The sequence below is a fragment of the Mastacembelus armatus genome, chromosome 1 (assembly GCF_900324485.2).
Source record: "Mastacembelus armatus chromosome 1, fMasArm1.2, whole genome shotgun sequence".
Classification (NCBI taxonomy): domain Eukaryota; kingdom Metazoa; phylum Chordata; class Actinopteri; order Synbranchiformes; family Mastacembelidae; genus Mastacembelus; species Mastacembelus armatus.
The window spans coordinates 1,299,962-1,323,331 of record NC_046633.1 but is presented as its reverse complement, the minus strand read 5'-3'; the positions used below and the strand labels follow the sequence as shown (position 1 = coordinate 1,323,331).

At 44.9% G+C, this 23,370-nt stretch overlaps 2 protein-coding genes across 3 annotated transcripts in view; both read left to right on the top strand.

Moving 5' to 3' along the window:
• Positions 1 to 22,790, top strand: part of LOC113128302 (slit homolog 1 protein-like) — a 45,388-nt gene extending 22,598 nt beyond the window's left edge. For both annotated transcript variants that reach the window (XM_026303535.1, XM_026303534.1), the window contains 29 exons: positions 209 to 280; positions 1,516 to 1,587; positions 1,855 to 1,926; positions 2,259 to 2,402; positions 2,514 to 2,677; positions 6,106 to 6,129; positions 6,391 to 6,535; positions 6,951 to 7,025; positions 7,214 to 7,357; positions 7,781 to 7,924; positions 8,022 to 8,188; positions 8,340 to 8,478; positions 8,571 to 8,639; positions 9,321 to 9,392; positions 9,912 to 9,983; positions 10,222 to 10,293; positions 12,496 to 12,659; positions 14,313 to 14,437; positions 14,628 to 14,722; positions 15,212 to 15,351; positions 15,465 to 15,558; positions 15,724 to 15,861; positions 16,189 to 16,417; positions 16,570 to 16,700; positions 18,627 to 18,781; positions 18,873 to 19,084; positions 19,451 to 19,575; positions 19,769 to 19,974; positions 20,926 to 22,790. In XM_026303535.1, the coding sequence (XP_026159320.1) occupies positions 209 to 280; positions 1,516 to 1,587; positions 1,855 to 1,926; positions 2,259 to 2,402; positions 2,514 to 2,677; positions 6,106 to 6,129; positions 6,391 to 6,535; positions 6,951 to 7,025; positions 7,214 to 7,357; positions 7,781 to 7,924; positions 8,022 to 8,188; positions 8,340 to 8,478; positions 8,571 to 8,639; positions 9,321 to 9,392; positions 9,912 to 9,983; positions 10,222 to 10,293; positions 12,496 to 12,659; positions 14,313 to 14,437; positions 14,628 to 14,722; positions 15,212 to 15,351; positions 15,465 to 15,558; positions 15,724 to 15,861; positions 16,189 to 16,417; positions 16,570 to 16,700; positions 18,627 to 18,781; positions 18,873 to 19,084; positions 19,451 to 19,575; positions 19,769 to 19,974; positions 20,926 to 21,188 (3,724 nt within the window). In that variant the 3' untranslated portion in view covers positions 21,189 to 22,790. The remainder of the gene's footprint in view (positions 1 to 208; positions 281 to 1,515; positions 1,588 to 1,854; positions 1,927 to 2,258; positions 2,403 to 2,513; positions 2,678 to 6,105; positions 6,130 to 6,390; positions 6,536 to 6,950; positions 7,026 to 7,213; positions 7,358 to 7,780; positions 7,925 to 8,021; positions 8,189 to 8,339; positions 8,479 to 8,570; positions 8,640 to 9,320; positions 9,393 to 9,911; positions 9,984 to 10,221; positions 10,294 to 12,495; positions 12,660 to 14,312; positions 14,438 to 14,627; positions 14,723 to 15,211; positions 15,352 to 15,464; positions 15,559 to 15,723; positions 15,862 to 16,188; positions 16,418 to 16,569; positions 16,701 to 18,626; positions 18,782 to 18,872; positions 19,085 to 19,450; positions 19,576 to 19,768; positions 19,975 to 20,925) is intronic.
• On the top strand, positions 3,395 to 5,423 carry LOC113128303 (piggyBac transposable element-derived protein 4-like). Its single transcript, XM_026303536.1, has 2 exons — positions 3,395 to 3,616; positions 3,715 to 5,423. The coding sequence occupies exons 1-2, from the start codon at positions 3,438 to 3,440 to the stop codon at positions 5,396 to 5,398; spliced, it is 1,863 nt and encodes a 620-aa protein (XP_026159321.1). The 5' UTR covers positions 3,395 to 3,437; the 3' UTR covers positions 5,399 to 5,423.
• Positions 22,791 to 23,370: the final 580 nt, after the last annotated feature.

Below are 23,370 nucleotides of genomic sequence, written 5' to 3'. Positions count from 1 at the left end.
TCATTGTTTTAATCAAAAAGTTTCTTCTATCTTACATTATTTGCCTGAGAGTCGATGTTGACAGCAGTTTGAGTCAGAATGGAAACTGCAGACACATTGCAGTGGCATCCAGCTGGCAGCTGTGCTGTGGTGTCTGAGACCTACAGGAGACAGGTTATTAATGTTCCTCTCCTTTTCTCTCTGTCTGTCTGACTCTGTTTCTCTCCAGTCGTTTGGAGCAGAACGGCATCAAGTCGGTTCCTCCAGGAGCCTTCACGTCCTACAGGAAGCTCCGAAGAATGTGAGTCCTTCAAAGGAGCGTCTCATCACACGTTTCACACTTTAATCTGCCTCAGTTCAGATTGAGATATAATCCTCATAACAATGAAATGTCCAATTTTTCATCCAAGACAATAAAGACTTACATGCTGAAGAAAAAAAAAAGGATGTGGCAGCAGAGAAGAACATCTGGGTCACCCCAATCAGCCAACAAATAAGAAAATGGTCCATAGAGTATAAAATCTAGCAGAGCAGCGTGTTGTCATTCAGACACATTGTAGGTGTGAAGTATAGAGCAAAACACTTTTAGTCTTTCTGGTTTGCAGTATAATTCTCATTTCTCTAGGACTAACACCATCTAGTACAGGACCAAAGCCAATGGGAAACCATTAATGTTCCAATTGGATCTTCTCGTCTTCACTGTTCACCGAGCTCGACGTAACAGCCCCAGAGGATTTTCAGCATCGAGGAGCGTTTGATTTATGACAGCCTGCAAAGTGATAAAGTCCCCGTCAGAGGCCTTTTGGCGTCTCACATGATAAATCAACCACATATCACTGATCTGATGCATGTGTTTTTCTTCAGCAACAATAATAATGTTCATGGGTTCTTGACTCTCTTACATGTCTGTTTTTTTCTCTCCACTATTGCTGCTTTTCTCCTTTGCTCATTTCCATCCTCAGACATTCTCTCCCCATCTCTGCCTCTCTGTGGTTTTCCTTTTCCTCTTAATCGCTTCCTTCCCCCCCCCTTCGTCTTTTCCATCATCACTGTCGGACCGTCCCGGGCGCTCAGAGGGCGGTTGATTACATTACCAGGCTGATTTAAGTGGCCTTGAAATTTATTATGACAGTTGAGTGACTGTCAAACGGCAGCAGAATAAGGTTTTTTTTTTTAATCGAACATGTCGTGGTCTGGCCTCCACAGCTGCTCCGCCTCTAAATGACAACTTCCATATAAAAAGTCCAGTCACAAATATAGATTAGGATAAGGACAGATTAGTTCAAGCAGCAGAATCTTTAGGACAATAGGAAGAGGTTTCTGTAGTAGACCAGACTCAGATGGACTCATTGTGACAGTTATTGCAAACTGACTGGTACAACTTGTTTATTTATGCTGAAATTACAGTAAGAATAAAACAGTCATTCCTGCTGTAACAGGGGATGGAGCAGTCTATAACCTGGGACCAATCACCTTATTGTTAAAACAATGTGTGTGTGTGTGTGTGTGTGTGTGTGTGTGTGTGTGTGTTCCCAGAGACCTGAGTAATAACCAGATATCTGAGATTGCTCCTGATGCTTTCCACGGCCTTCGAGCTCTCAACTCACTGTGAGTAACACACAGGTCTGAGTGTGTGTGTGTGTGTGAGTGTGTGTGCACTGTAGTGTTATTCTGTACCTCACTATGTTTCCACTGCATGTGTGTGTTATTCTGCTGTGTGTATCTGTGTCTGTGTGGACATTTACCCAGGGAGTGTGAAGACCAACTAGAGGTCTTACTGTCAAACAATAAAACGTCACGTGAACTTGTAACAGAGCGTTGGGGTTTCTATGAACTCGTCTGTGTGTGTGTGTGTGTGTGTGTGTGTGTGTGCAGAGTTCTGTATGGTAACAAGATCACCGAGCTGCCCAGCGGAGTGTTTGATGGTCTGGCCTCTCTGGAGCTGCTGTAAGTCCAAAACCCACAGCATTTACATATTTGTCTGACACACATTTACACTGAGTGTGTTTTACGTTGATGAACTGCGGCAGATGAGGCCACTATGTGAAGAATCTTTCACTGTTGGGAGTACAGTTAAATATTTCCTGCCTTCAGTTTTTCTTATAACATCTAGTTCCATTAGTTGTTTGGGAGGGTCTGGGAGCACCTGTACCGGGTTACTCCTAGTCCATTGGAGGGTTTGGGAGTCTAGTGAGAAAGCGGATCCTGTCGTCACCTGAGGGTACTTAGGTGAAAGTGTGCAGACTTCCTTATTGTGAGGGTCTGTTTCTGTCTGTCAGGTTGCTGAATGCAAATAAGATCCACTGCATCAGAGCCACAGTGTTCAAAGATCTGGAGAACCTGGCTCTGCTGTCGCTGTACGACAATAAGATCCAGAGTCTGGCCAAAGGCACCTTCAGCTCGCTGCACAGCATCCAGACACTGTAAGAAAAAACACACACACATCCTGGTTTAGGTCGTGCTCTCTTCAGTTCTGTTCTACCGCATTCAGTTCGATCTCACCGATGTTCTTCCCCCGTGTGATTTCCCATCAGCCACCTGGCCCAGAACCCCTTTGTGTGCGACTGTAATGTGAAGTGGCTGGCCGACTTCCTGCGTTCAAACCCCATAGAGACCAGCGGAGCAAGATGTGCCAGCCCTCGCCGCCTCGCCAACAAACGCATTGCACAGATCAAGAGCAACAAGTTCCGCTGCTCTGGTCAGTGTGTGTGTGTGTGTGTGTGTGTGTGAATTAAGACAAGGGAGAGAGTCTGGGATTATCAGTTAACAGCATAATGTGCTAAATGTTAGATCACTGCAGTTGTTCTAGTTAGTTTCAGGTTAGACTCATATCTACAGAGGAGACTTATGTCCTAAGATAAAATGAAACTGCATAAGGTCAAAGTGAGGATGTGTCAGGACTTCTCATCTCTGCTGTGTCTAAAACCTGAAATAACAAATGTGTTTTTTTTAACCCTGTGGGGACTTACAAACCTGTTTACATGCCCCCAAACACAACTCAAATGACCCCTAAATGTGTTATGTGACAAAACACACAACACACACGCTTCAAATGAAAACAGAGACTCCGCAGATTCTGAGCATGTGTGTAAAAACACGGTGTTTTACCGATAAATCCACGCTACATCCTGTTGGACCCGTGTCCTGTGCTACACTCAAATCATTCCGGGTGTTTCTCATGTGCTTTGGGATCCTGGGGAGAAACACAACACTGTCCGCATGCAGCAGCCTGCTCTTCCCACAGGACGACGCTCTGCTGATTCTGATTGGCTGACCGAGCTGTCAATCTCATCGTGGCGAGTGTAGCGTCATTCTATTGGCTCGATCGATTCGCCCGCCACTCAAATCGACCAATCGGTTTGCGGAGATTCAGCCACGCGTTTTAACATATTTACGCACAACTACGCAGAGCGAGGGCCGGTTTGCTTTCACTTGATTATTGATTCGGAAAATGAAGCATGTCCGACCCAGTGTCTGTGAAACCTCACACCGTGGAGGAAGTCCTGACAGAGCTGGAGAAGGACGCCGGGACCCCCCTTTGTGTAAACGACTCTTCCTCCGACGAAGAGGATTTGATTCTTTCGGATTACGCAGTAGACAGCGGGGACTCGGATTACCGCCCTCCGTCATCAGAAAGGTCGGAAATGTTTGTGTTGACGTTCTTTTTTTTTTTTTTTACCACGTGCTTTTGCAAATGCAGGCCCCTGAATGAAAATACCTGTTTTCCTCCCTCAGTGATGACGACGAGGACTTTACACCATCATCAGCAACTTCCCCTCAGCAGAAGAGAGGGTGCTCCCCCCTGGGAACTCCTCCTGCTCCGGGCGTAAAGCCTCCTAAAAGGCTGAGACTGACAGACGGCGAGGAGGGGGGCAGGTGGCGTGACAGGGATGAGGAGGACATCAAACCTGACCCTCCTAAATTCATGCCGGCCAGGACCCCTGGCCCCACGTTAGACACCAGCAGAGCATGGTCTCCCATCAGCCTCTTCCACCTGTTTTTCTCTGCTTCGGTTGTTAGGACAATAATCAGAAATACAAACGCCAATGCAGCCAAACGAAAGCAGGCAGGGATGAAGTTCAAGTGGGAAACGCTCACGGTGAAGGACTTCTACACATTTCTAGCCGTCGTCATTTACACTGGCCTCGTGACAGTCCACCACCGGTCAGATTACTGGAGGAAGATGTGGCCGTACAACTTCCCCTTCCCCAGTGAAAAGATGTCACGCGACCGCTTCGAGGCGATTTTATGGTCACTTCATTTGAGCAACCCTGACGAAGATGAAGACAACGAAAAGAAAAGGAACACTCCAGAGTACGACAGACTTTTCGCGATAAAGCCCCTGTACACGGAGATCATGGACGCCTGCAAAGCCCATTTTCAACCGTACAACAACGTGTCCATTGACGAGCGGACGGTCGCCACCAAAGCCCAGATGAGCCTGAAGCAGCACATGAAGCACAAACCCACAAAGTGGGGGTACAAATTCTTTGTGCTCGCCGATTCATCCACAGGCTACACCTGGAATTTTTTCATGTACACGGGCAAAGCAATGTCCCCCAGAGACCACAGTCTGAGTTACTCTACTGTGATGGACCTTATGTCTTTTCCTCTCCTCGGTAGCGGCTACACATTGTACATGGACAGCTTTTACACAAGCCCCGCTCTGTTTACGGATTTGTCCGCTAAGAACATTGGCTGCTGTGGGACGATCAGGAAGAATCGCGTTGGCTTCCCAAACACCCAGACCAACGACCTGTCCAGAAAGGCCGGGAGGGGGGACATGCGTTGGATCAGGAGTGGCAGACTGCTCTTTGTGAAATGGATGGACACGAGTGAGGTTACGATGTGCTCCACAGTGCACCAGGCTTACAGTGGACAGACAGTGATGAGAAAAGTGAAGGAGGCTGGTTTGTGGCAGGTCAAGTCCGTACCTGTTCCGGACTGCGTCATGGACTACAATCAGAACATGGGTGGTGTGGATTTGTCCGATGCGCTGATTGGGTTCTACAGCGTCCGCCACAAGACAACCAAGTGGTACAAGACTCTTTTTTACCACCTTCTGGACATTTCTGTGGTCAACAGTTACCTGCTGCACAGGGAGCTGTTCAAGATCAGGCAGAACCCCACCCAGACAAAGCCCTTCACCCACAAGGCGTTCATGGAGCAGCTGGCTAAGGAGATGCTGGAGTTCGCCGAAGGCTCAGCGTCCACCGCACCGCCGCCTCCGCACCCACATCCACCCCCCACCACTTGCATGCCCATGTTCTTTGACAGTGACATTAGGAAGCACTGCAGGAGGTGTCTAGATGCTGGCATACCCAGGGTAAAGACTGCAGTGTATTGCAGGATGTGTAACGTTCCTCTCTGCCTCTCCTCAAAGAAGAACTGTTTCAAGGAGTGGCATGACAGAAACTAACCTCCTCCTGAACGGGCGTCAGTGTGAAACATGCAGATGGTTGTACAATGTTTACAGTTTGATCAAATAAATCTCCTTTTGGAATCAACATTCATTTGCTTTGTATGGTAATTTTATGAACACCAATAGTGAGATATAAGTGAAATATATAGTTTTGTACATGAGAAAATACAAAGAGCCTTTAACTGTCTGTACTAAAACCTCTTCAATGTTTGCAGAGATAATGTTAAGATGTCCTGTGTTTTCATAGAGGTTTAGAGCAGCAGCTCTTAATATAAACTACACAGAAATGTTACTATATATACAATAAACAGATAAAGGTACCCAGTCAATAACATATAGCATAAAGAATCAGAGGTGTGTTTTTGACAAGACAAGCAAGTTCACCTGGCAGACTCTCATTGGATCTCTGTGTGGAGCCAGGCTCTGGCCAGTAAAACCGTGGCACCCTTCCTGATCACCATATAAACCACTCCACGCTGCTTTAGTCCACTGCCAGGCCTGGAAAGCTGCACACTGGTTGACACATTGCTTCCATAAAACAGTAAAACACGGACCCGGGTTGTTTCATGTCCTCTTATTTGTGTCAAAATGTTAAAATGTACAGCCCCCAGTTTCTATAAAACCTCCTCCTGGACTGTTTGTCTGTTTCATGTCTTGAAGCCTTTTGACTGACGTGGTTTTGTTTCTTCTTTTTTTTATCACAGCCAAAGAGCAGTACCACATCCCAGGTGTGTGTTTGTGTGTGTCTTGTGTAGGTAGATATAAAAAAGTGAATACATTTTCTGATGCTGCTTTAGATCAATAACTTTGTGAGTAAACAAAAGCAGAACAGCTCGTAATTTACTGAGATCACTTGAGAAAAACAAAACTGTATATCAGCCTGTGTCTATTAATGCAGACGACTGTCTCCAGTAGCTTGACTCCAGCTCCATCTGCCTCTCCTCACTGTGTCTGTGTGTGTGTGTGTGTGTGTGTGTGTGTGTGTTTAGGTGCTACAGACAAACGTCTGAGCTACGAGTGTAACAGTAAGCCAGTGTGTCCCGCCAAATGTCGCTGTGAGGCCAATGTCGTCGACTGCTCCAACCTCCGCCTCACCAAGTTCCCCGAACACTTGCCCTCCTCCACTGAAGAGCTGTGAGACACACACACACACACACACACACACGTGCACAAGTACACACACAAAAACACATGCAGTCGGATTAGAGTCCAAGGGCCACTGGATGTTTATGTGTTGGTGAGGATCTCACTGGTGACTGGAGGGTTTAGAGGCTCTGGTGCAGGTGGTGCTGGATCAGAGCTCCTCTCTGGACTGTGAGTGTCTGCTCAGTTTCCTTAGCTTTGTTGCACCTGTTTGGGTGATTTACTCATATAAAAGGGATTAAAAAAAGGGCTCAAGAAATTTGAATAACGTGTTTAATCATTTTGTTGATTAGATGGAAGAAAATACTGGAAATGACGTGTTTGGTTTTGTATAATCATCTGTCTAAAGCATCACTGACAGTGATTTAATGATGTTTTCCACGTCTGCTCTCTGTGACCATCCCAGGCGTCTCAACAACAATGACCTCTCCGTGCTGGAGGCCACCAGGGCCTTCAAGGGCCTGTCTCAACTCAAAAAAATGTAGGTCACTCAGAAAATGTCAACAGTGATCAATACCAATTCTGTTATCAAAAAGAAACGTCTCACAGGTCGGACCTTCTTCTTGCCGATGTCATATTCACTTGGAGAACGTGCTTGTAATGAACAAACGGCCGTTTGAAGACTGGAGATAATATTTACAGTTGTTTGGGTTTCGTCCTTCCTCCTAGAAACCTGAGCAACAACAAGATCTCAGAGATTGAGGACGGGGCATTTGAAGGTGCCTCCTCGGTCGTGGAGCTTCACCTGACGGCCAATCACCTGGAGTCAGTGAGAGGGAGCATGTTCAGGGGCATGGAGGGGCTACGCATGCTGTGAGTCCCCTTCATTCTCCGCCTGAAAACACGTTGTAGACGTCACACATTCATGGACCGTTTGTTACAGCAAAGGAAACATGAGGAAGAATACTGAGTTCCCAGAGTCCCACGGTGTCACGAGGAAGAGAACAAAAACAAAACATGAAGTCTTACAAACTCCACCCAGATACTCACAATTTTTAGCAATATAAACAAAACTTTCTGTAATAACAATATAATCCATTCATTTTTATTAATTATTGGGATATTTATATTTATTTATATATCATTTATATGAAATATCATCTCAGTGCACTTCAGTTTATAACCAGTGACTGAAATACTGTAAACAATGATTGGAAGAGACTGGAAGGTAGTGTCACCTGACTGTGTGTCTGACTGGTTGTGTGTGTGTGTGTGTGTGTGTGTGTGTGTGTGTAGGATGCTGAGGAACAACAGGATCAGCTGTATTCATAACGGCAGCTTCACAGGTTTGACCAACGTCAGACTGCTGTCTCTCTACGACAACCAGCTGAGCACCATCCTGCCTGGAGCCTTTGACACACTGCCCAACCTGTCCACACTGTTAGTCTCACACACACACACACACACGCACACACACCTGGTCTCTGTTCTTTCTTTGTCATCCTCTTCATCTCCTACTCCCCATCTCTTCCATCAGGAACCTCTTGGCCAATCCTTTCAACTGTGACTGTCGCCTGTCTTGGTTTGGGGTGTGGCTTCGGAGCCGACGAATCGTGACGGGGAACCCTCGTTGTCAGAGCCCCGCTTTCCTCCGAGAGATCCCGCTGCAGGATGTAGCTGTACCCGACTTCCGCTGCGAAGATGGTACGAAACACACACTCAAATATAAGCATAGACACACTGTGGACCGCAACATCCGAGAGGACAGCAGAGGTGAAGAACGAGAGTCCTCGTAATGCCCCGTGAGAAACAGCTGGTGTAAATGTGTTAAAACCTCTCACTCTGCTGTGTTCAGGCTCTGTGCTGGACGACGGCAGCTGTGCTCCGGGGCCTCAGTGCCCCAACCAGTGCACCTGCATGGACACGGTGGTCCGCTGCAGCAACAAACACCTGCAGGCCCTGCCTAGAGGACTCCCCCGCAACGTGACCGAACTGTGAGTGTCAAAGCACAAGCAAACTCCAGTCAGTTCATGTTGTTCTCCATTCAGACTGTTCTTCTGTTCTGCCTGGGCTCTTGTGTTCTCAGGTATCTGGATGGTAACCAGTTCACCAGTGTTCCTAAGGAATTAGCCAGCTACAAATACCTGCAGCTTGTGTAAGATGCTGTTCATCCTGTGTTACATAAACCTTTAACTAAACACTCCATTCACACTAATTCACCTTCGAATGTATCGTCTCACATACAGTCTGGTACTTTTTGTAGCAATTAAACAGTGACAGTCACCAGTCTTCAGTCACTATAATCCCATCTTTAATATATTTTTATCCAGCTTTTTAAAAATGTGTCTATTGCATTTTGGTTCTCTATAACCTCTTTATATAAAAAGAGCCAAACCACTTTGACCTCATAGTTACTCTTCCATCTTAAATTAACATCTGTGTTTTTTTTAATGATATTAATTGTAAATTTTGACACATTAAATACATTAAACATGCAAAACAGCTGCATGTGCCAACCCATAGTTGCTGTAGTTACGGATGAGTCCAGGAGGGGGAGCTGTGGCTGTGTAGCAGAGTCAGACTACACATCACTGAGCATCATATTGTTCTGGTTATTCAAAGTAATAACACACTAACATGAACTTTGTCATTAGAGAACTCATTAGATAGTAATGGAAAAATATCTGTCTATGTGAGAAATGTGTGTGTGCAACATGGAGAGAGAATGCACAATGTGTTATTAGTTAGTGTGTGTGTATGTGTGTGTGTGTAACTAATGGGCCTCCTGCAGCATGTTGGTTGTGTGTATTGAATGAAATGACCTTCACCTCTGCAGAGATCTGAGCAACAATAAAATCAACTCCCTGTCTGATGACTCCTTCTCCAACATGAGCCAGCTCACCACTTTGTGAGTTCATGCACACACACACACACACACACACACACACATAAAAATTTCAGTACAATTTGTGTGGAGCTAAATTTACGTTGGAAATCTGAAATAACTGGTTCGTACACAGGTGACGTTTGTTCCATATGTAATGAAAACACATGTAGTGTTGCTGTGCTCAGTTCACTCTGGTGTTTTGCTGGAGCTGAAAACTATAATTCTGAAACTGGGGCTGTGAAGTCAGAAAGACGTGAGCTCTCCAGTCCTCTGTAGTCCTCGCCTCTGCTTGAGGCTCCAAGTGCCATTAGTTGCTAGTCACATTACACACCCAAGTCTCCAACCCATCTGTGGGCAGGCGAGGTGCACTGTGGGTAATGTAGGCTCCAGGTCTTGACAAGGAAGATGAATGTGTGGAATTAATAAAACAGCAGCTCTGGTTCTGCTGCACTGATCTTAATTTTTTTTGCAGTCAGACACCAGTTACAGCTCAGAGGGTATTTATTAATGTTACTGTGTTGTTGTTGTTTTGCTTCTCAGGATCCTCAGTTACAACTCACTACGTTGTATCCCTCCTCTGGCACTGGGTGGTCTGCGTTCTCTGAGACTGCTGTGAGCTCACACACACACACACACACACAAATACACACCATACTTGTCACTGGCCAAACCACATCGCTGCCATCCCCTTCCTTTATTACAAGACACCATCATCTGTTTTTGGACTTTAAGTGTTCCTCTGTTGTTGCGCTGAACGAGACTCGCTGTCTGTCAAAGTCATTGTGGTCTCCGAGTTTTCGGTTTGACCATTTTTGACCTTTTGTGAACCTGAGCTGTGTTTGTCTTTCAGCTCTCTCCATGGCAACGACATCTCTGAGCTGCAGCAGGGCATCTTTAGCGACGTGGTCTCCCTGTCTCACCTGTAAGCTCTCAAATGAACGTGATATACACCCACATATATCTGGGTAATGACTGCACCAGCTGCATGTTACGGACTACAGGGTCTGTCCTGTCTGACTAGGGAATGGATTACATCCTCATGTGTAGTAAAACCAGTGTGTGCATGTGTGTGTGATGCCGTTAGATGGGTCCAGTCAGATACAGAAGTCAGATCCAGTTCTCAGAGACTGAGAGTTTCAAGTAGCTGCCCGGTGGATTAAATTAGCTGAGAGATTCATTGCTTCCCTTGGCTTGATTGATCCGAGGCCTGTGTGTGTGCATGTAGAGTATAATCATCTTCAGCCAAGCATGGCCAGTGTGAGTCAATCTGAGGATCTACAGCAAGTGTGGAGGGAAATGATCTGAACTGGAGGTAAAGAAAGGAGGGAGGGTGTGTTTGTTTTTGTTTTTTTTGTGTCCTAAACCGTGACGTGATCTCAGGAATAAGCTCCTGCTGAGTCTGAGTCCATCAGGAGAATGAATCAGGATATAAAATGATTTTATGAAACTTATTCTACCACTAAAATTGACATTTTTCACTTCTGAAGATCCTCCCTGATGTGTGTTATTTTCCGAGAGTCTGGCGCTACATAGGCATCAAATAAAGAGGCATGTACATTTCACCTGCTCAGGCACATTCTGGTTTTCTGATGCTGTCAATACAGTTTTTAACATTTTCCTCAGAGATTAAAATTTTAAGAAAATTAAAGCAAATTTCTAGATTTATTTTTTCAGCTCGATTCTCTGTAGTTTTGCTGTTATTCCTGCAGTTTCTGCTAATATTCACCAAATTACCCGCAGAGATCAGGGACACGGTGCCATCAGTACAGCAAGTGGGCAGGAGCCAGACGCCACCAATAGTCTTCAAGAAATGCTCAGTGTTCAGTCCGGTTCTCTGAAGGAAAACACATATTTTCAGGTGCTGCTGGAACCTAGTCTGCCTTAGATGTTGCATTAACTCCTCATTTACTATGCACAAGACTATAAGGTCTAAATTGAACCAAGAAACAATTCAGCAAAATCTAAAACCCACAGTTTTATTTATTCAGAATTGTCTTTTTTCAATCCGTGGTCCGTGAGGACTTTGCAGGTCCCTGACCGCTTCTCTGGGGGAACCACCATTTTTTCAATGCGTGTGTGAAGTGTGTGTGTTAACTATTGTAACTTTATTTTCCAGCTAATTTCCTGGAAACCTTTCTCGTAATTTTCACTGAATTAGTTGGCATTTAGTCGGTAATTACTATGATATTTCCAAGAAAGCTCTTTGCAGTTTAGTGCAAATTATAAGCGAAATGAAGAAATTGTTGTTGTACCTGCTTATTATTACTTTCAGTTTTAAAGGAAAAACAGAAGATTATCCATGAGATATATGAAAGCTTCATAGACACACACCCAGTCCCTTTATTTCACAGGTCCAGTCTGTAGAAATTCGGTAGAAATATGAGTAAAACTGAAAATGACATGCAGGACAGCTGAAAACTGCAGGAAATTCAGCCAACATGCAGCATAGACAGGTGCATGTTCATCTACAGGGTAATGACACTATAATGTATGGCAGTTAAAAGTCATGAAAGATTGAAACTAAGACTTTGTCCTTCTAATAAATCCCGACATATGGAGCTTTCTAGGAAATATGGAAGTAATGAAGCCTGTCATGGATCTCCTCTGTGTGAATGTGGTGATTTGACTGATGTGCAAATCGGTGTTTTCCTCCTCTACGCCTTGTTCCAGTGCAGCTACAGATGAGGGTCAGTAAACACATGGTCGCACATTTGTTTCTGGACTTCGAGTCGATCAATTGACCTGGTTCATTTATCATTAGAGCTCCGTGGTTGTGTGTGTGTGTGTGTGTGTGTGTGTGTATGTAACTGAGTAGCTGGTGGGGGGGAGTGAGAGCTCCACCATGTGGCGTAGAGAGTTAGTGCAGGAAATATTAAGACAATAAAGAAAATGTTGTTTCAGCTTCTTCCTTTTACCATTTTCCCTCACTGTTGCTTTTCTAAGCTTCCTGCCACATGTTCTCCTTTTGCATATAAAATTTTAAAACAAGAGGGAGGCAGGTTGAGTTCCTTTCTCCCAACCTCTTCCTCCCCCTTTTTCCTTCCCCCCTCCTTCCTTCATCCAGTCCTGTTTTTTCTGACCCTCATCAAATCCTCTCCCTGACCCTCTGTCTGTGTTTGTGCAGAGCGATCGGAGCCAACCCCCTGTACTGTGACTGCCGTCTGCTCTGGCTGTCAGACTGGGTGAAGAGTGGCTATAAGGAGCCTGGCATCGCTCGCTGTGCCGGCCCCCGCGGCATGGAGGGCAAGCTGCTGCTCACCACTCCGGCTGACAAGTTCCAGTGCCTGGGTAATCTATCAGGAACCCTCGCTCCATAAAAACACGCAGAACTGAACATGACAGAGCAGCTCTAGTGTCGCGTCTCGCACTTGTTTTCATCTCTACGTTTTGTAATTGAAGGAAAACATTCATCCTGTAAGTGGCCTAAATCAGAGTGACCTGACATGCCATGTAAAACCTATTCACATGCTACTTGTCTATTAACAGATGAATACAAAGTAAATTGGCTACTTTAATCGCAGGTGCTTCTAACGTTTCATCCGTAAAATGATCTCAGAGAACAAACACCCACAAAGCTGTCTTTGCTTCCTAATAGATGGTATTAAATAAAAGGAATATTTTTAGTCTGTGTGACCTTCATCGGGAGTTGGCTGCTTTCACTCCTACACACCTGTCACAGCTGAAGACACTGCAGCACAATGTCTGTAACTGTGCAATGAAAATCTCTATCAAAGAATTCCTTAATCAATGACTGAAGACACTGGTAACAGATTAGCTCATGGCGAATGGTTTGGTGATGGTGCTGTGTGTCATGTGACTAAGCAGACTGTGTAATATTGGTGTGTGTTCTGCTTTTACCGTTCCCTTCCTGCAGCTTTACATGATTTACTGCTGTGCTTTTACTTTCATTTTCATCTCCTGTTTGATGATCTCATGTTCTTTACGAGTTCATTATTTGCATTTAATTGTTTTACCCTTTTTTTTACTGTTTGCTTTTTTATTTCCCCATGAAACACTTAATAGTTTTGTTAGGCAAAATGCTAAGTTAACAAAGTTTATTATTATATGTATGTGAGCTATAAATACAGTAACATTGCTCATGCCACCTTAGCAGCCAGACTCTTAACAACCAGTGGTGATTGTTTTATATTTGTGTTTAGGGATGTGTTTTCTTTCCTTCAGTCTTCTGTTGACTGAAAAGATCAATTAATCCAAAGTGAAAAAAAAAAAGGCTGTGGAATAATAAAAACATGGAAAAGCTCAGAGGTAAATTTGAATTGAATTAACATTTTAATAGGTGTTGTTTCAACAGCTAAAAACAATCAGCAGTCAGGATTTGATCCCACTCTGCTGTGATGTGAACTTTCCTACACAGCACAGTCACATTTGTTGCGATAGCTTGTTGTAATTAATGTTTCCCCACATCGTTCATGAAGCTTTTTGCAAACTGGTCGGAGCCTCCTCTCGCTGTCACTGCGATCTGAAGCTTGAAATGAATGAACTCGGTGCTTCGACACAGCAGGGATCGTCGCCTCTTCCCTGTTCAATTACAGCAAAGCAAGAGCGAACCCACAGCAATCGACTGATGCTGCTCTGTGCTTCTTACATGGACGATAAATATAACACTAGTTATATTTACTAGTTTTTGTGGTTTCACATTTTTAATGATATTTTAATATATAAAAAGACACAGCTGAAGGTTTATCCTCACACTCATTTCCACTCATATATGTTTTTCCTTCGTTTGCATGTCAAACCCTTCGCAACTGCATGTCAGTCCTGCACAACCTGGCTCTGAAGTAACTACTCCATATACTTGAAGTACCTGCAGTACTTTTCATACTACTGGGTAGCTTGAGAATTTCCTGTTGGGGATAAATAAAGTTTGATGATTAGACTGTATGGAAAGATTTTTAAATCTGTGTGTGTGTGTGTTATCAGGTCCTGTGGAGGCGTCTGTTCAGGCCAAATGCAGCCCATGTGTGTCCTCCCCCTGCCAGAACCAGGGTGTCTGCCAAGTCCACCACACTCAGCTGTACACCTGTACCTGCAAGGCTGGCTTCACGGTACGCAGCTCTTTGTCAATATGTGTGTGTGTGTGTCAGAGTCAGGTGGTGACGACTGGTTTGTGTGGTCTAATCAGTGAGTTTCTCTGTGTTGCTGTATTTCTCTCTAATCCAAATGTATCCTCGACACTCCACTGACACTCCTGTATGTTTAAAAGCACCGATCCAGCGTTTGTGTGTGTGAACTCAGGGTAAACTCTGTGAGACTCCGGTTGATGCGTGCGTCAGTAATCCCTGCACCAATGGGGGAACCTGCCTGAGTGACGAACAGACCAAAGGGTTCAGGTAATGAGAACAACACAAAGACATATTTATAAAACAAGCTGCAGACAACAACAGAAACAATCACATTTACCAGGACAGGTAGGAATAGGAATGTTGTTTTAGGCTGAACTGGACCAAATTCATTACTGCATCATGGACTGGACCAGTTCAGCCTGTCGCTGCTTCATTCTGAAGCCCTGGGAGGAAGTGAAGGTGTTACTGCCTTACCCAGAGTTAAAATAGTCCAGAGGGGATGTGATGAATTTCACAGGTTTTAAACAAGCAGGAAGATGTTTTGTGATTTTCTTGACAGAAAGAAACGTGTCGGTATCACAGGTCTGGTTTAGTCAGAATAAGTCTCTTCTGTGTCTGACAGCATTAGGTGCTAATAAAGTGAGCTGGCTGAGGAAATTAATGAGCGTATTTTCATGCACTAAATGGCATTTTACATGTTTATGCCTTGGAGTTTATTTATAATGATAATTGTTTTTTTCCTTGTTGCTTGTGTAGCTGTGCATGTGCATTTGGTTTTCACGGCACGTTCTGTGAGGTCAACGTGGACGACTGCCAGGACCACGGATGTGAGAACGGCGCCACCTGTGTTGATGGAGTAGGCAACTACACCTGCTTGTGTCCTCCCAACTACACGGGTACGACACCGGGTTCATTCTGACGACCCACAGTCGTTCCTTCTCACGGTGCCGAGGAGAAATGATTCGTTCAGAAACCACACACACACTTTTTCATTTTTTCTCATTCTCAGGTCTGTTTTGTGAGGAAGAGGAGGGTGTATGTTCTCCAGGTAGAAACCCCTGTCAGCATCAGTCCACCTGCGTCAGCGCTCCTACCGGCCCCAGGTGACGCCTGCACACACGTCACACTTCATCACTGCAGAGATCAGCAAAGTTTAAGATGCGATTAAAGCCACAGACACACACACATAAACATATGTATAGTTGATTTTGCCGAGGTCTGTGTATATACTGTGTGTGTGTGTGTGTGTGTGTGTGTGTGTGTTCCAGGTGTGTGTGCATCCCAGGCTGGGTGGGGCCCGACTGCAGCATCAATTACAATGAGTGTCTGGATCACAGGTGTCAGAACGGAGCTCAGTGTGTCGACCATCTGGATGGCTACAGCTGTGTCTGTCCACAGGGATACAGGTACTGGGAACACTGGGAATACTGGGAACACACTGTAGATGCTGCAGACTATAGGATTAAAAATCACATTTTCCCAATCCTTATACAAATGATACATACAAGGTACATCCAAATCATCTAAAGTGCAAAGATCAAATCTTATTTTGACGTTTGCTGATTTAACTAACGTGCATGTTTAGAAACTTTTAAAAACAGTCTGATTAAAATCCATCGTCATTCGTATGTTTCCACCAAAACATAAGTAGCTGTGTGATGCTCGTGTTCAGGTTTATCTGGGCTCCGGGCACTTTCTGATACCCTCTGTTCTGTCTTCACCTTTCACATCAGTGGGGAGTTTTGTGAGGTGGCCCTTCCTCCCCCTTCACCCTGCCAGCTGGCTCAGTGTCAGAACGGCGCCTCCTGCGAGGAAAGGACGGGCGGCGCGGCGTGCCAGTGTCTGCCAGGCTTCGAGGGTCAGCGATGTGAGAAGCTGGTCAGCGTGAACTTTGTCGACAGAGACTCTTACGTTCAGCTTCAAGACATCAAGAACTGGCCTCAGGCCAACATCACACTGCAGGTGAGGACACACACACACGCACACACACGCACACACACACACACACACACACACACACTGAATATGGAGACATCATCCTCTTAAGTGGCACGTGTGGAGAAAAACACACACATATACACTGTAATGATTGTGTTTGTATGTGTGTGTTTAAGGTGTCAACAGCAGAGGACAATGGCATCCTGCTCTATAACGGAGACAACGAGCCAATCGCCGTGGAGCTCCATCAGGGTCATGTCAGGGTCACCTATGACCCTGGAAACCAGCCCGCCACCGCTATCTACAGGTAGGCACAGATTAGGTAGACCTAATCCAAAAAATCCAGACCTAGTCCCAAAAAAAACAAAAAGGTTAAAATTGGGTTGACAGTCCGATCCCTGCTCCTCCCTGATGGTCGGCCCACCACTTTTCATGGTAGCTGACTGCCCTCTATATGTGAGTGTGTGTGGGTGAATAAGAGACAAAGGGTAAAGTGCTTTGGGTGAAAGTGTTCTGCAGCATAAACAGCCATTTAGCTGCTATTTACGTAGGCTAGGTAGTGTGTGTTCACATTCTTGACAACAAACAGAGCACGTTATTTTCTTTAACTTTGAAATAGGCAGCATTAAAGTCTATAAAAATATTAGTTCTTGTTTATGTAGTGGATTGGTGAGTTTTTTTTAGGTTTTGTTGTGAAAGTCTGCAGCACTGGCTGCTGGGTAGTGGTGTCGATCCAGGATCTGTATTTATACATTGACGTAATAAAACTATATTAGTTACCTATTTACTGATCCAATCTGTGACTCAGTCTCCATGAGCTGTGAGTTTTGTGACCGCTGGGTCATTTCTAGTGAAACCCTGGGCTTTTGTGTTCTGCACTTCCTGTAAACCTCCATTCAGCAGTTCACAGGAAATAATGTCTTCTTTCACCTTCAGAATACCTAATGCACCTAACCACGAGGCTCCAGCCAAGCAGCTGCAGGTTGATTAGTGTGTTCTTGTCATAAGACTTCACAGGCTGAGTGTCGGCTGAGCCGAGCGATCCACTAGACTCCGGTCAGGCCCTCAGCAGCCTCTCAGCTCAGTGTAGCCCGGCAACACCACAGGTCAGCGCGTGAGCTGCGTCGTTGCTCAGAGACAGTCGTGCAGTATTTGGGAATGTGGACGGATGACGTCTGCAGTGTGGGTTTTCTGCTGTAATCACAGACGCAGCCAGAAGACACTTGAGGCTGAGTGTCCACTTGATCAGGTGTCGAGTGCTTAAATGTTTGGATGGTTCGCTGTTAGGGAGAAGGAGGCTCAGACAATCGGCAGCCACTCTCACACTCACACACACACACACACACACACACACACACACACACACACGCTCTCAGGCTTTGTGTGGTAAAGAGCTGCTATCAAGATCACACCAGGATCATCAAGAATCAGAATAAAGACAAAACAATGAAAATGAATGAAAGCATTGTGTCCAGTGGAGCATTCAGCATCTTTCACTTCATTGTTGTGCTTCCTGACCTTAAAGGCTCGTTGGTCTAATTACCTGTCCAGCAAACAGCACATGTGAAAAACATAGCACATATGACTTGGTGCAGAAGAAACTTGTGGCTCAGTGTTGATTTTACTCTCTGAGATTCATGGACATAGAAAATCACCAGTGTTATTGTTTTTAGAGCCACATAGTTTTTATGTTTTGTTTCTTAATGTTTTGGTACAGATACCACAAATATAGCAGCTTTTAGTAGTTTAATGTTTTCTGAACTCAGTTCTTCAAAATTCTTACACTCTTATTGCCTATTACTGTCTTTTTTTTACCAGTTACTTCTGTTATATACCTTTGACTGAGAAAAAACTTTTTGTGTGGGTATTGGGACTTTGCCTTTAAAGAAACATGCAGCCATAAAATCAGCATGCAGTGGAAGTGTCTGAGTGTCAGCCTAGGACCTAATAGACCTGTGTTGGGAATTTCCTCACTACCTGCTCAGTGCATGCTGGGAAAGGCTTCACTGCCTGATGATGAATGTTTGGTTTGAAGCATCCTCCATGGAAGAAAACTAACATCTTGCCGTAGGGGTTGAATCTTAATAACACGATGGTTAATACCTACAACAGCAACAACAAAAAAAGGCAGATCACTATACACGTCCCCTGCTCCGTCTCTGCCATTCAACTAATTTAAGCTTCACCACTGAACGTTCAGTATAAATATGTGTCTTACACCCACTGTGGACAGCCCTGAGACGGTGAACGATGGACGTTTCCACACGGTAGAACTTGTGACCTTTAATCGGATGGTGAACTTGTCAGTGGATGGGGGAGAGCCCACGACCCTGGACAGTCAAGGTCGCAGCCAGCCGGCAACGAGGGAGGCTCCTCTGTATGTGGGCGGTAAGAGGCAACTCACCTGAGCTCAGACTGACACCTTGGTATTCATGGACCAGAAGGTTCAGGATCACATAACTGATTCTTGTTTCTCCAGGTATGCCTGAAGAGGTGATGCCTGCCTCTCTGGGTCTCTCCTCTCAGACCTTCAACATGTCCAGTTTCCATGGCTGCATCAGGAACCTCTACATCAACCACGAGCTGCAGGACTTCACCCGCAGCCACATGAAGCCCGGGGTGGTGCCGGGCTGTCAGGCCTGCCGCAAATTCTACTGCCTGCACGGCATCTGCCAGCCCAATGCAGCCCAGGTAGGAGACAGAGACGTCAACAACAGAAAATCAGATCGGTAACAGAAAAGTTCAATGAAATGCTAATTGTGCATTTTTCTATTGTCAGTTTAAAACAATTTCCAACTCTTTTATGTAAATCTTTCCTCCATCCTGCCTGGGTATTACTGAACATCCACTCTGTGTCGGAATCTGCATATATTCCGTTCACCTCTGCTTGACTCTTTCAGTAGTGGATGATTTATCATGTGCCAGAAATATTCCTGAAGGATGGGATTTAATTTCATATGGGGTGTCATTGTGAGCCAGCTTGGCATTTATGTTTCTGTTCTCTTGACATTTGTGTTGCACGCAGTTATTCTGGTAAAAACATTTACTGTCTGCCAGGGCCCCCAGTGTCACTGTCACCCGGGCTGGACGGGGGAACACTGCGACCAGCCAAAAACCGGAAGCCTTACCGCGGTTGATGTTGTCACCACAGCAACTGATGTCAACCCATGTGAGGGCAGCAAGTGAGTGTTGTTTGTTCTGTCCTGACATTTCAGATGTCGCACAAATGGTACGCTGTACTTTGAAATTTGTCCACTTTACAAATGTCATTCTTCATTATTCTAACGTGCGGTAAAACGGTAAACGTGACATTTACAAAGCCGTTTTGGTGCCGAGCGTTTCTGCCGTTTTGTCCAACGTGCTGATGAACTCCAGGTGCGTGAAGGGCGTGTGCGTGGCGTTGGACGCACAGACGTACCGCTGCGACTGCGAGAAGGGGTATCGTGGTGCTCTGTGTAACCTGCAGGGGGAGCCGGGTTCATGCCAGGGTCTGCTGTGTCTGCATGGCCACTGCCTGGAGACGGAGGAAGGAGAGCACTGCGTCTGTGAGCCGGGATACACCGGACAGAGCTGTGATATAGGTGAGGGGGAATCTTTTCTTCTCAAACACAGACTAATGACTAACTTAAGAAAAATAGAGATTAAGATGCTCACTAATAGGATGAAGTGATCACAGTGCTTTAAAGTCTTTCTGTCAGGCAGGAGAAGCCACAGACAGACTTCTGGCGGATCCTGTAGAGTGTGTCAAACTGCTGTAGATAAGACAAAGTAAAAAAGCTCAGACATGCTAGTGTTTCTGCCTGGGTCTCCTGAGGCGTCCTTCAAGCTAACACACACTGCACGGATTAAAGAGCACATTTTTATTCCCTGTGCTCCTCTGTCAGATGGAGCCATTACTGAGCTGTCATTAAGTCCGACCCCGTCCAGAAGAACACTTTCACATCCATGCACTAGATGTTTGAGTTCATTTTAAGGTTTCGTCCCCTCAGCTAAATATGTGCAACTTAAAATGTCCGTCTGCCCTGTCTAAAAATAATCAGATCAGAATAATAAAAGCAAAGGAAGAATAAGAGCGTCAGGGAGTTGGTGCCTTCTGATACTCTGATTCATTTCATGACGCAACAATTGATTATAAACAGAAAACAACTGCATATATAAAACATGTTACAATATTTATATTAGAATCAATCAGTTTGAATAAGAAGACGTTTTCTGCAAAATCCGATAGAAATTAGTGATTATTTTTCCCAGAAGGCATTTCACTTTTCACTCATTTATTTCTCTCCCGTCTCAGTGATGTTTAGTCTAATTGGTGTCATGTTTTTAATGCTTCCACAGACACAGCACCAGGCAATGTTAGCTTTCTCCATTATAAACCTACTGCCTGTGTGTTTATGCAGTGTGTCATGGTTGTTAATACTGTTCAGTGGATTTTTACCTGAATTTAGTCCATAAATCTGTTTCCTTTATTGAATATAATACGGTGTATAAAGTTCAGCCTGTTTTAACCACCTGTGTGTCTGTGGCCACAGAGTCCCTGTGTCGAGGCGAGCCGGTCAGAGATTTGCACCGGCTGCAGCGTGGCACTGTTCTCTGCCAGACGTCCAAACCCTTCTCCTGGGTTGAATGTCAGGGCCGGTGCCAGGCGGGAAGCGAGCTGGGTGTCACCGCTGGTTCCTGCTGTGCTCCTCTGAGGGTCCGGCGCCGGCGGCTCACCTTCGACTGCAACGACGGGAGCTCGTTTACACAGGATGTGGAGAAGCCTGTGGAGTGTGGCTGCAAGGAGTGTGTGTAGTACCTGTGCGCACATACACACAGGCTGACACACACACACACACATCCAAACACAAACACACACCAAGCTTAAAGAGGTTCACACACACTGTAGGAATTCTATCGGAAAGGAGACGTTTGGTGTTTGTTTTGCGTGTTTTTGCGCACAGACGCAGTTTTGTATCATAAGACGGTTCTTCCCTCTCCAGACATGAAATCAACGACTTGACCTCATCTTCATCTTCCTCTTCTTCACCTGCATCAGGAGACCCTGCGTGCTAACTACCTAACGCCAGCTCATTATCAATACTCATGTGCTGAAAAAGTCCCGTATGTCTTCTCATGTGCGTTTCTGATGTTTCCCTCACAGTCGCAGGCTGAGCAGCGACTTGTTGCAGGAAATAAAAAATACTAGTTTTTATGAATTATAAGCTTTCACGGTCAAACTCATTGTCGACAGCAAGATTTCAACTGTCAGACTGTGCGTGCGGCACAGACGCCTGTCAGTCTGATAAAGGAAGGAAGCACTGAGGAAATGAAACTACACGTTACAGTATTGTCTGCAGCCGACACGACTGCTGTGCCTCTAATAGGCTCTTATATTTTCTGCTACACCGATGAAGGTTCAAGCACGAAGCGCGGAGTTTGTTGTCTACAAGTTGTGACTGGACCAGTTCAGCAGTGACACGTTTAAACAGGTGGAGCAGAGGTGGAGCAGAGTGTATGTGCTGGTCCTGGATGGTGGTAGTGTTCAGAGGCTCTTCTCTGATCTCTGCATCATGCTAATCATAGGTAGTGTTTTCTTACCCTGAGTAACTTACAAACTAATTGATCTCCTGCACAGGGTGACAGCAAAGGTTCTGGCTTTTGGGTTTTCTCCATTTCAAATTAAGAAACACTTATTTAAAATTCATCCCATCAGCATTAAGGACACAGAGGTCTGCAGGACCAGTAGGTGACATTTGGGAGATGTGTGCATCGGCAACCCATAAACCCCTTTGCTGCATAGGTGCACGCATCCAGATTTATTAGCTGATAACTTCAAAAATCTTTTCACGTCAGGCCCCTGTGGTAATTACAAGATTTCAGATCACATTTGACCAAATCTATTGATTTCTGCGAAGCCACACAGTCAGATCTATTCACAGCTGATAAGCCAGACCACCAGAAAAGTAAACAAACACGTGCTGCCGTCAGTTAAATATTCAGAAACAACAACTTCAGAGCAAGTTTTCATTTTTCCTTCCTCTTCCTCAATGATGATGTCACACAGCCTGAAGGTCAAAGGTCACAGGTTCACAGGGGACAGCAGAGGAGTCATGACACAAGTTCATTGCTGCTCACCAGACTCACAGTTTAGACTCGGGGCAGGTGGGACCGGTGTGTGTGTGTGTGTGTGTGCGTGTGTGCGTGTGCAAGTGTTTGTTCTTGTTCTTCTATCTTTGTGAGGACCAGTTTGTTTTTTTTACAGACCCTGACACTGTCTGGTCTCCACTTTTTCCAAAGTCCAGTTCAAGGGTTAGGATCTAGCTTAGAGTTAAGTTTAGGATTAGGTCAAGGTTAGGTCTGGGAATTAATTCTGGGATTCATATTTTTTTCTGCACCAATCGTACAGATTGATGAATTGAATTGAGCGTCTGGTTACTTTTTTTTTTTGTCTTCATTTTCTGCTCATTCTGCCCAGTTCATGCTTTGTCTATCGGTTGTTGTTGGTAATTTACTGACTGCTGTGTCGCTGCAAAATCCCTTCCAGTACGTTTACTCTTACATCAATATATCTGCTGTTGTATTGTCAGTAATGCTTAGTTGTCTAATATGCTGTTGAACATAAAAAAAAAAAGACAGAAATACATCAGATCATCGCTTTTGATGTGTCGTACTGGAAATGAGTGAACGCTGACATTTTTGCTTAAAAAATAACTAACACAGCAGTTTGATTATCGAAATAGTTGCTGATTAACTTCCTGTTGATTCATCTTTCCCACTGTAATAAGCTCACAGCTTTAACGTAGCTTTGACTAGGAGGAATTCACTGTTGTTTTTGTGATTGACTGTGCAGCTTAAGCAAATTCTCAAATTCTAATTAATTTTTACGTTACACAGAAACAAACTGAAAAAGGCTGTTTTATGTCGAGAGCTGCAGACTGAATCCTTCCAGATTCCTACCAAGGTGTTACATGTGATTTACAGTAAATCAGCTACAG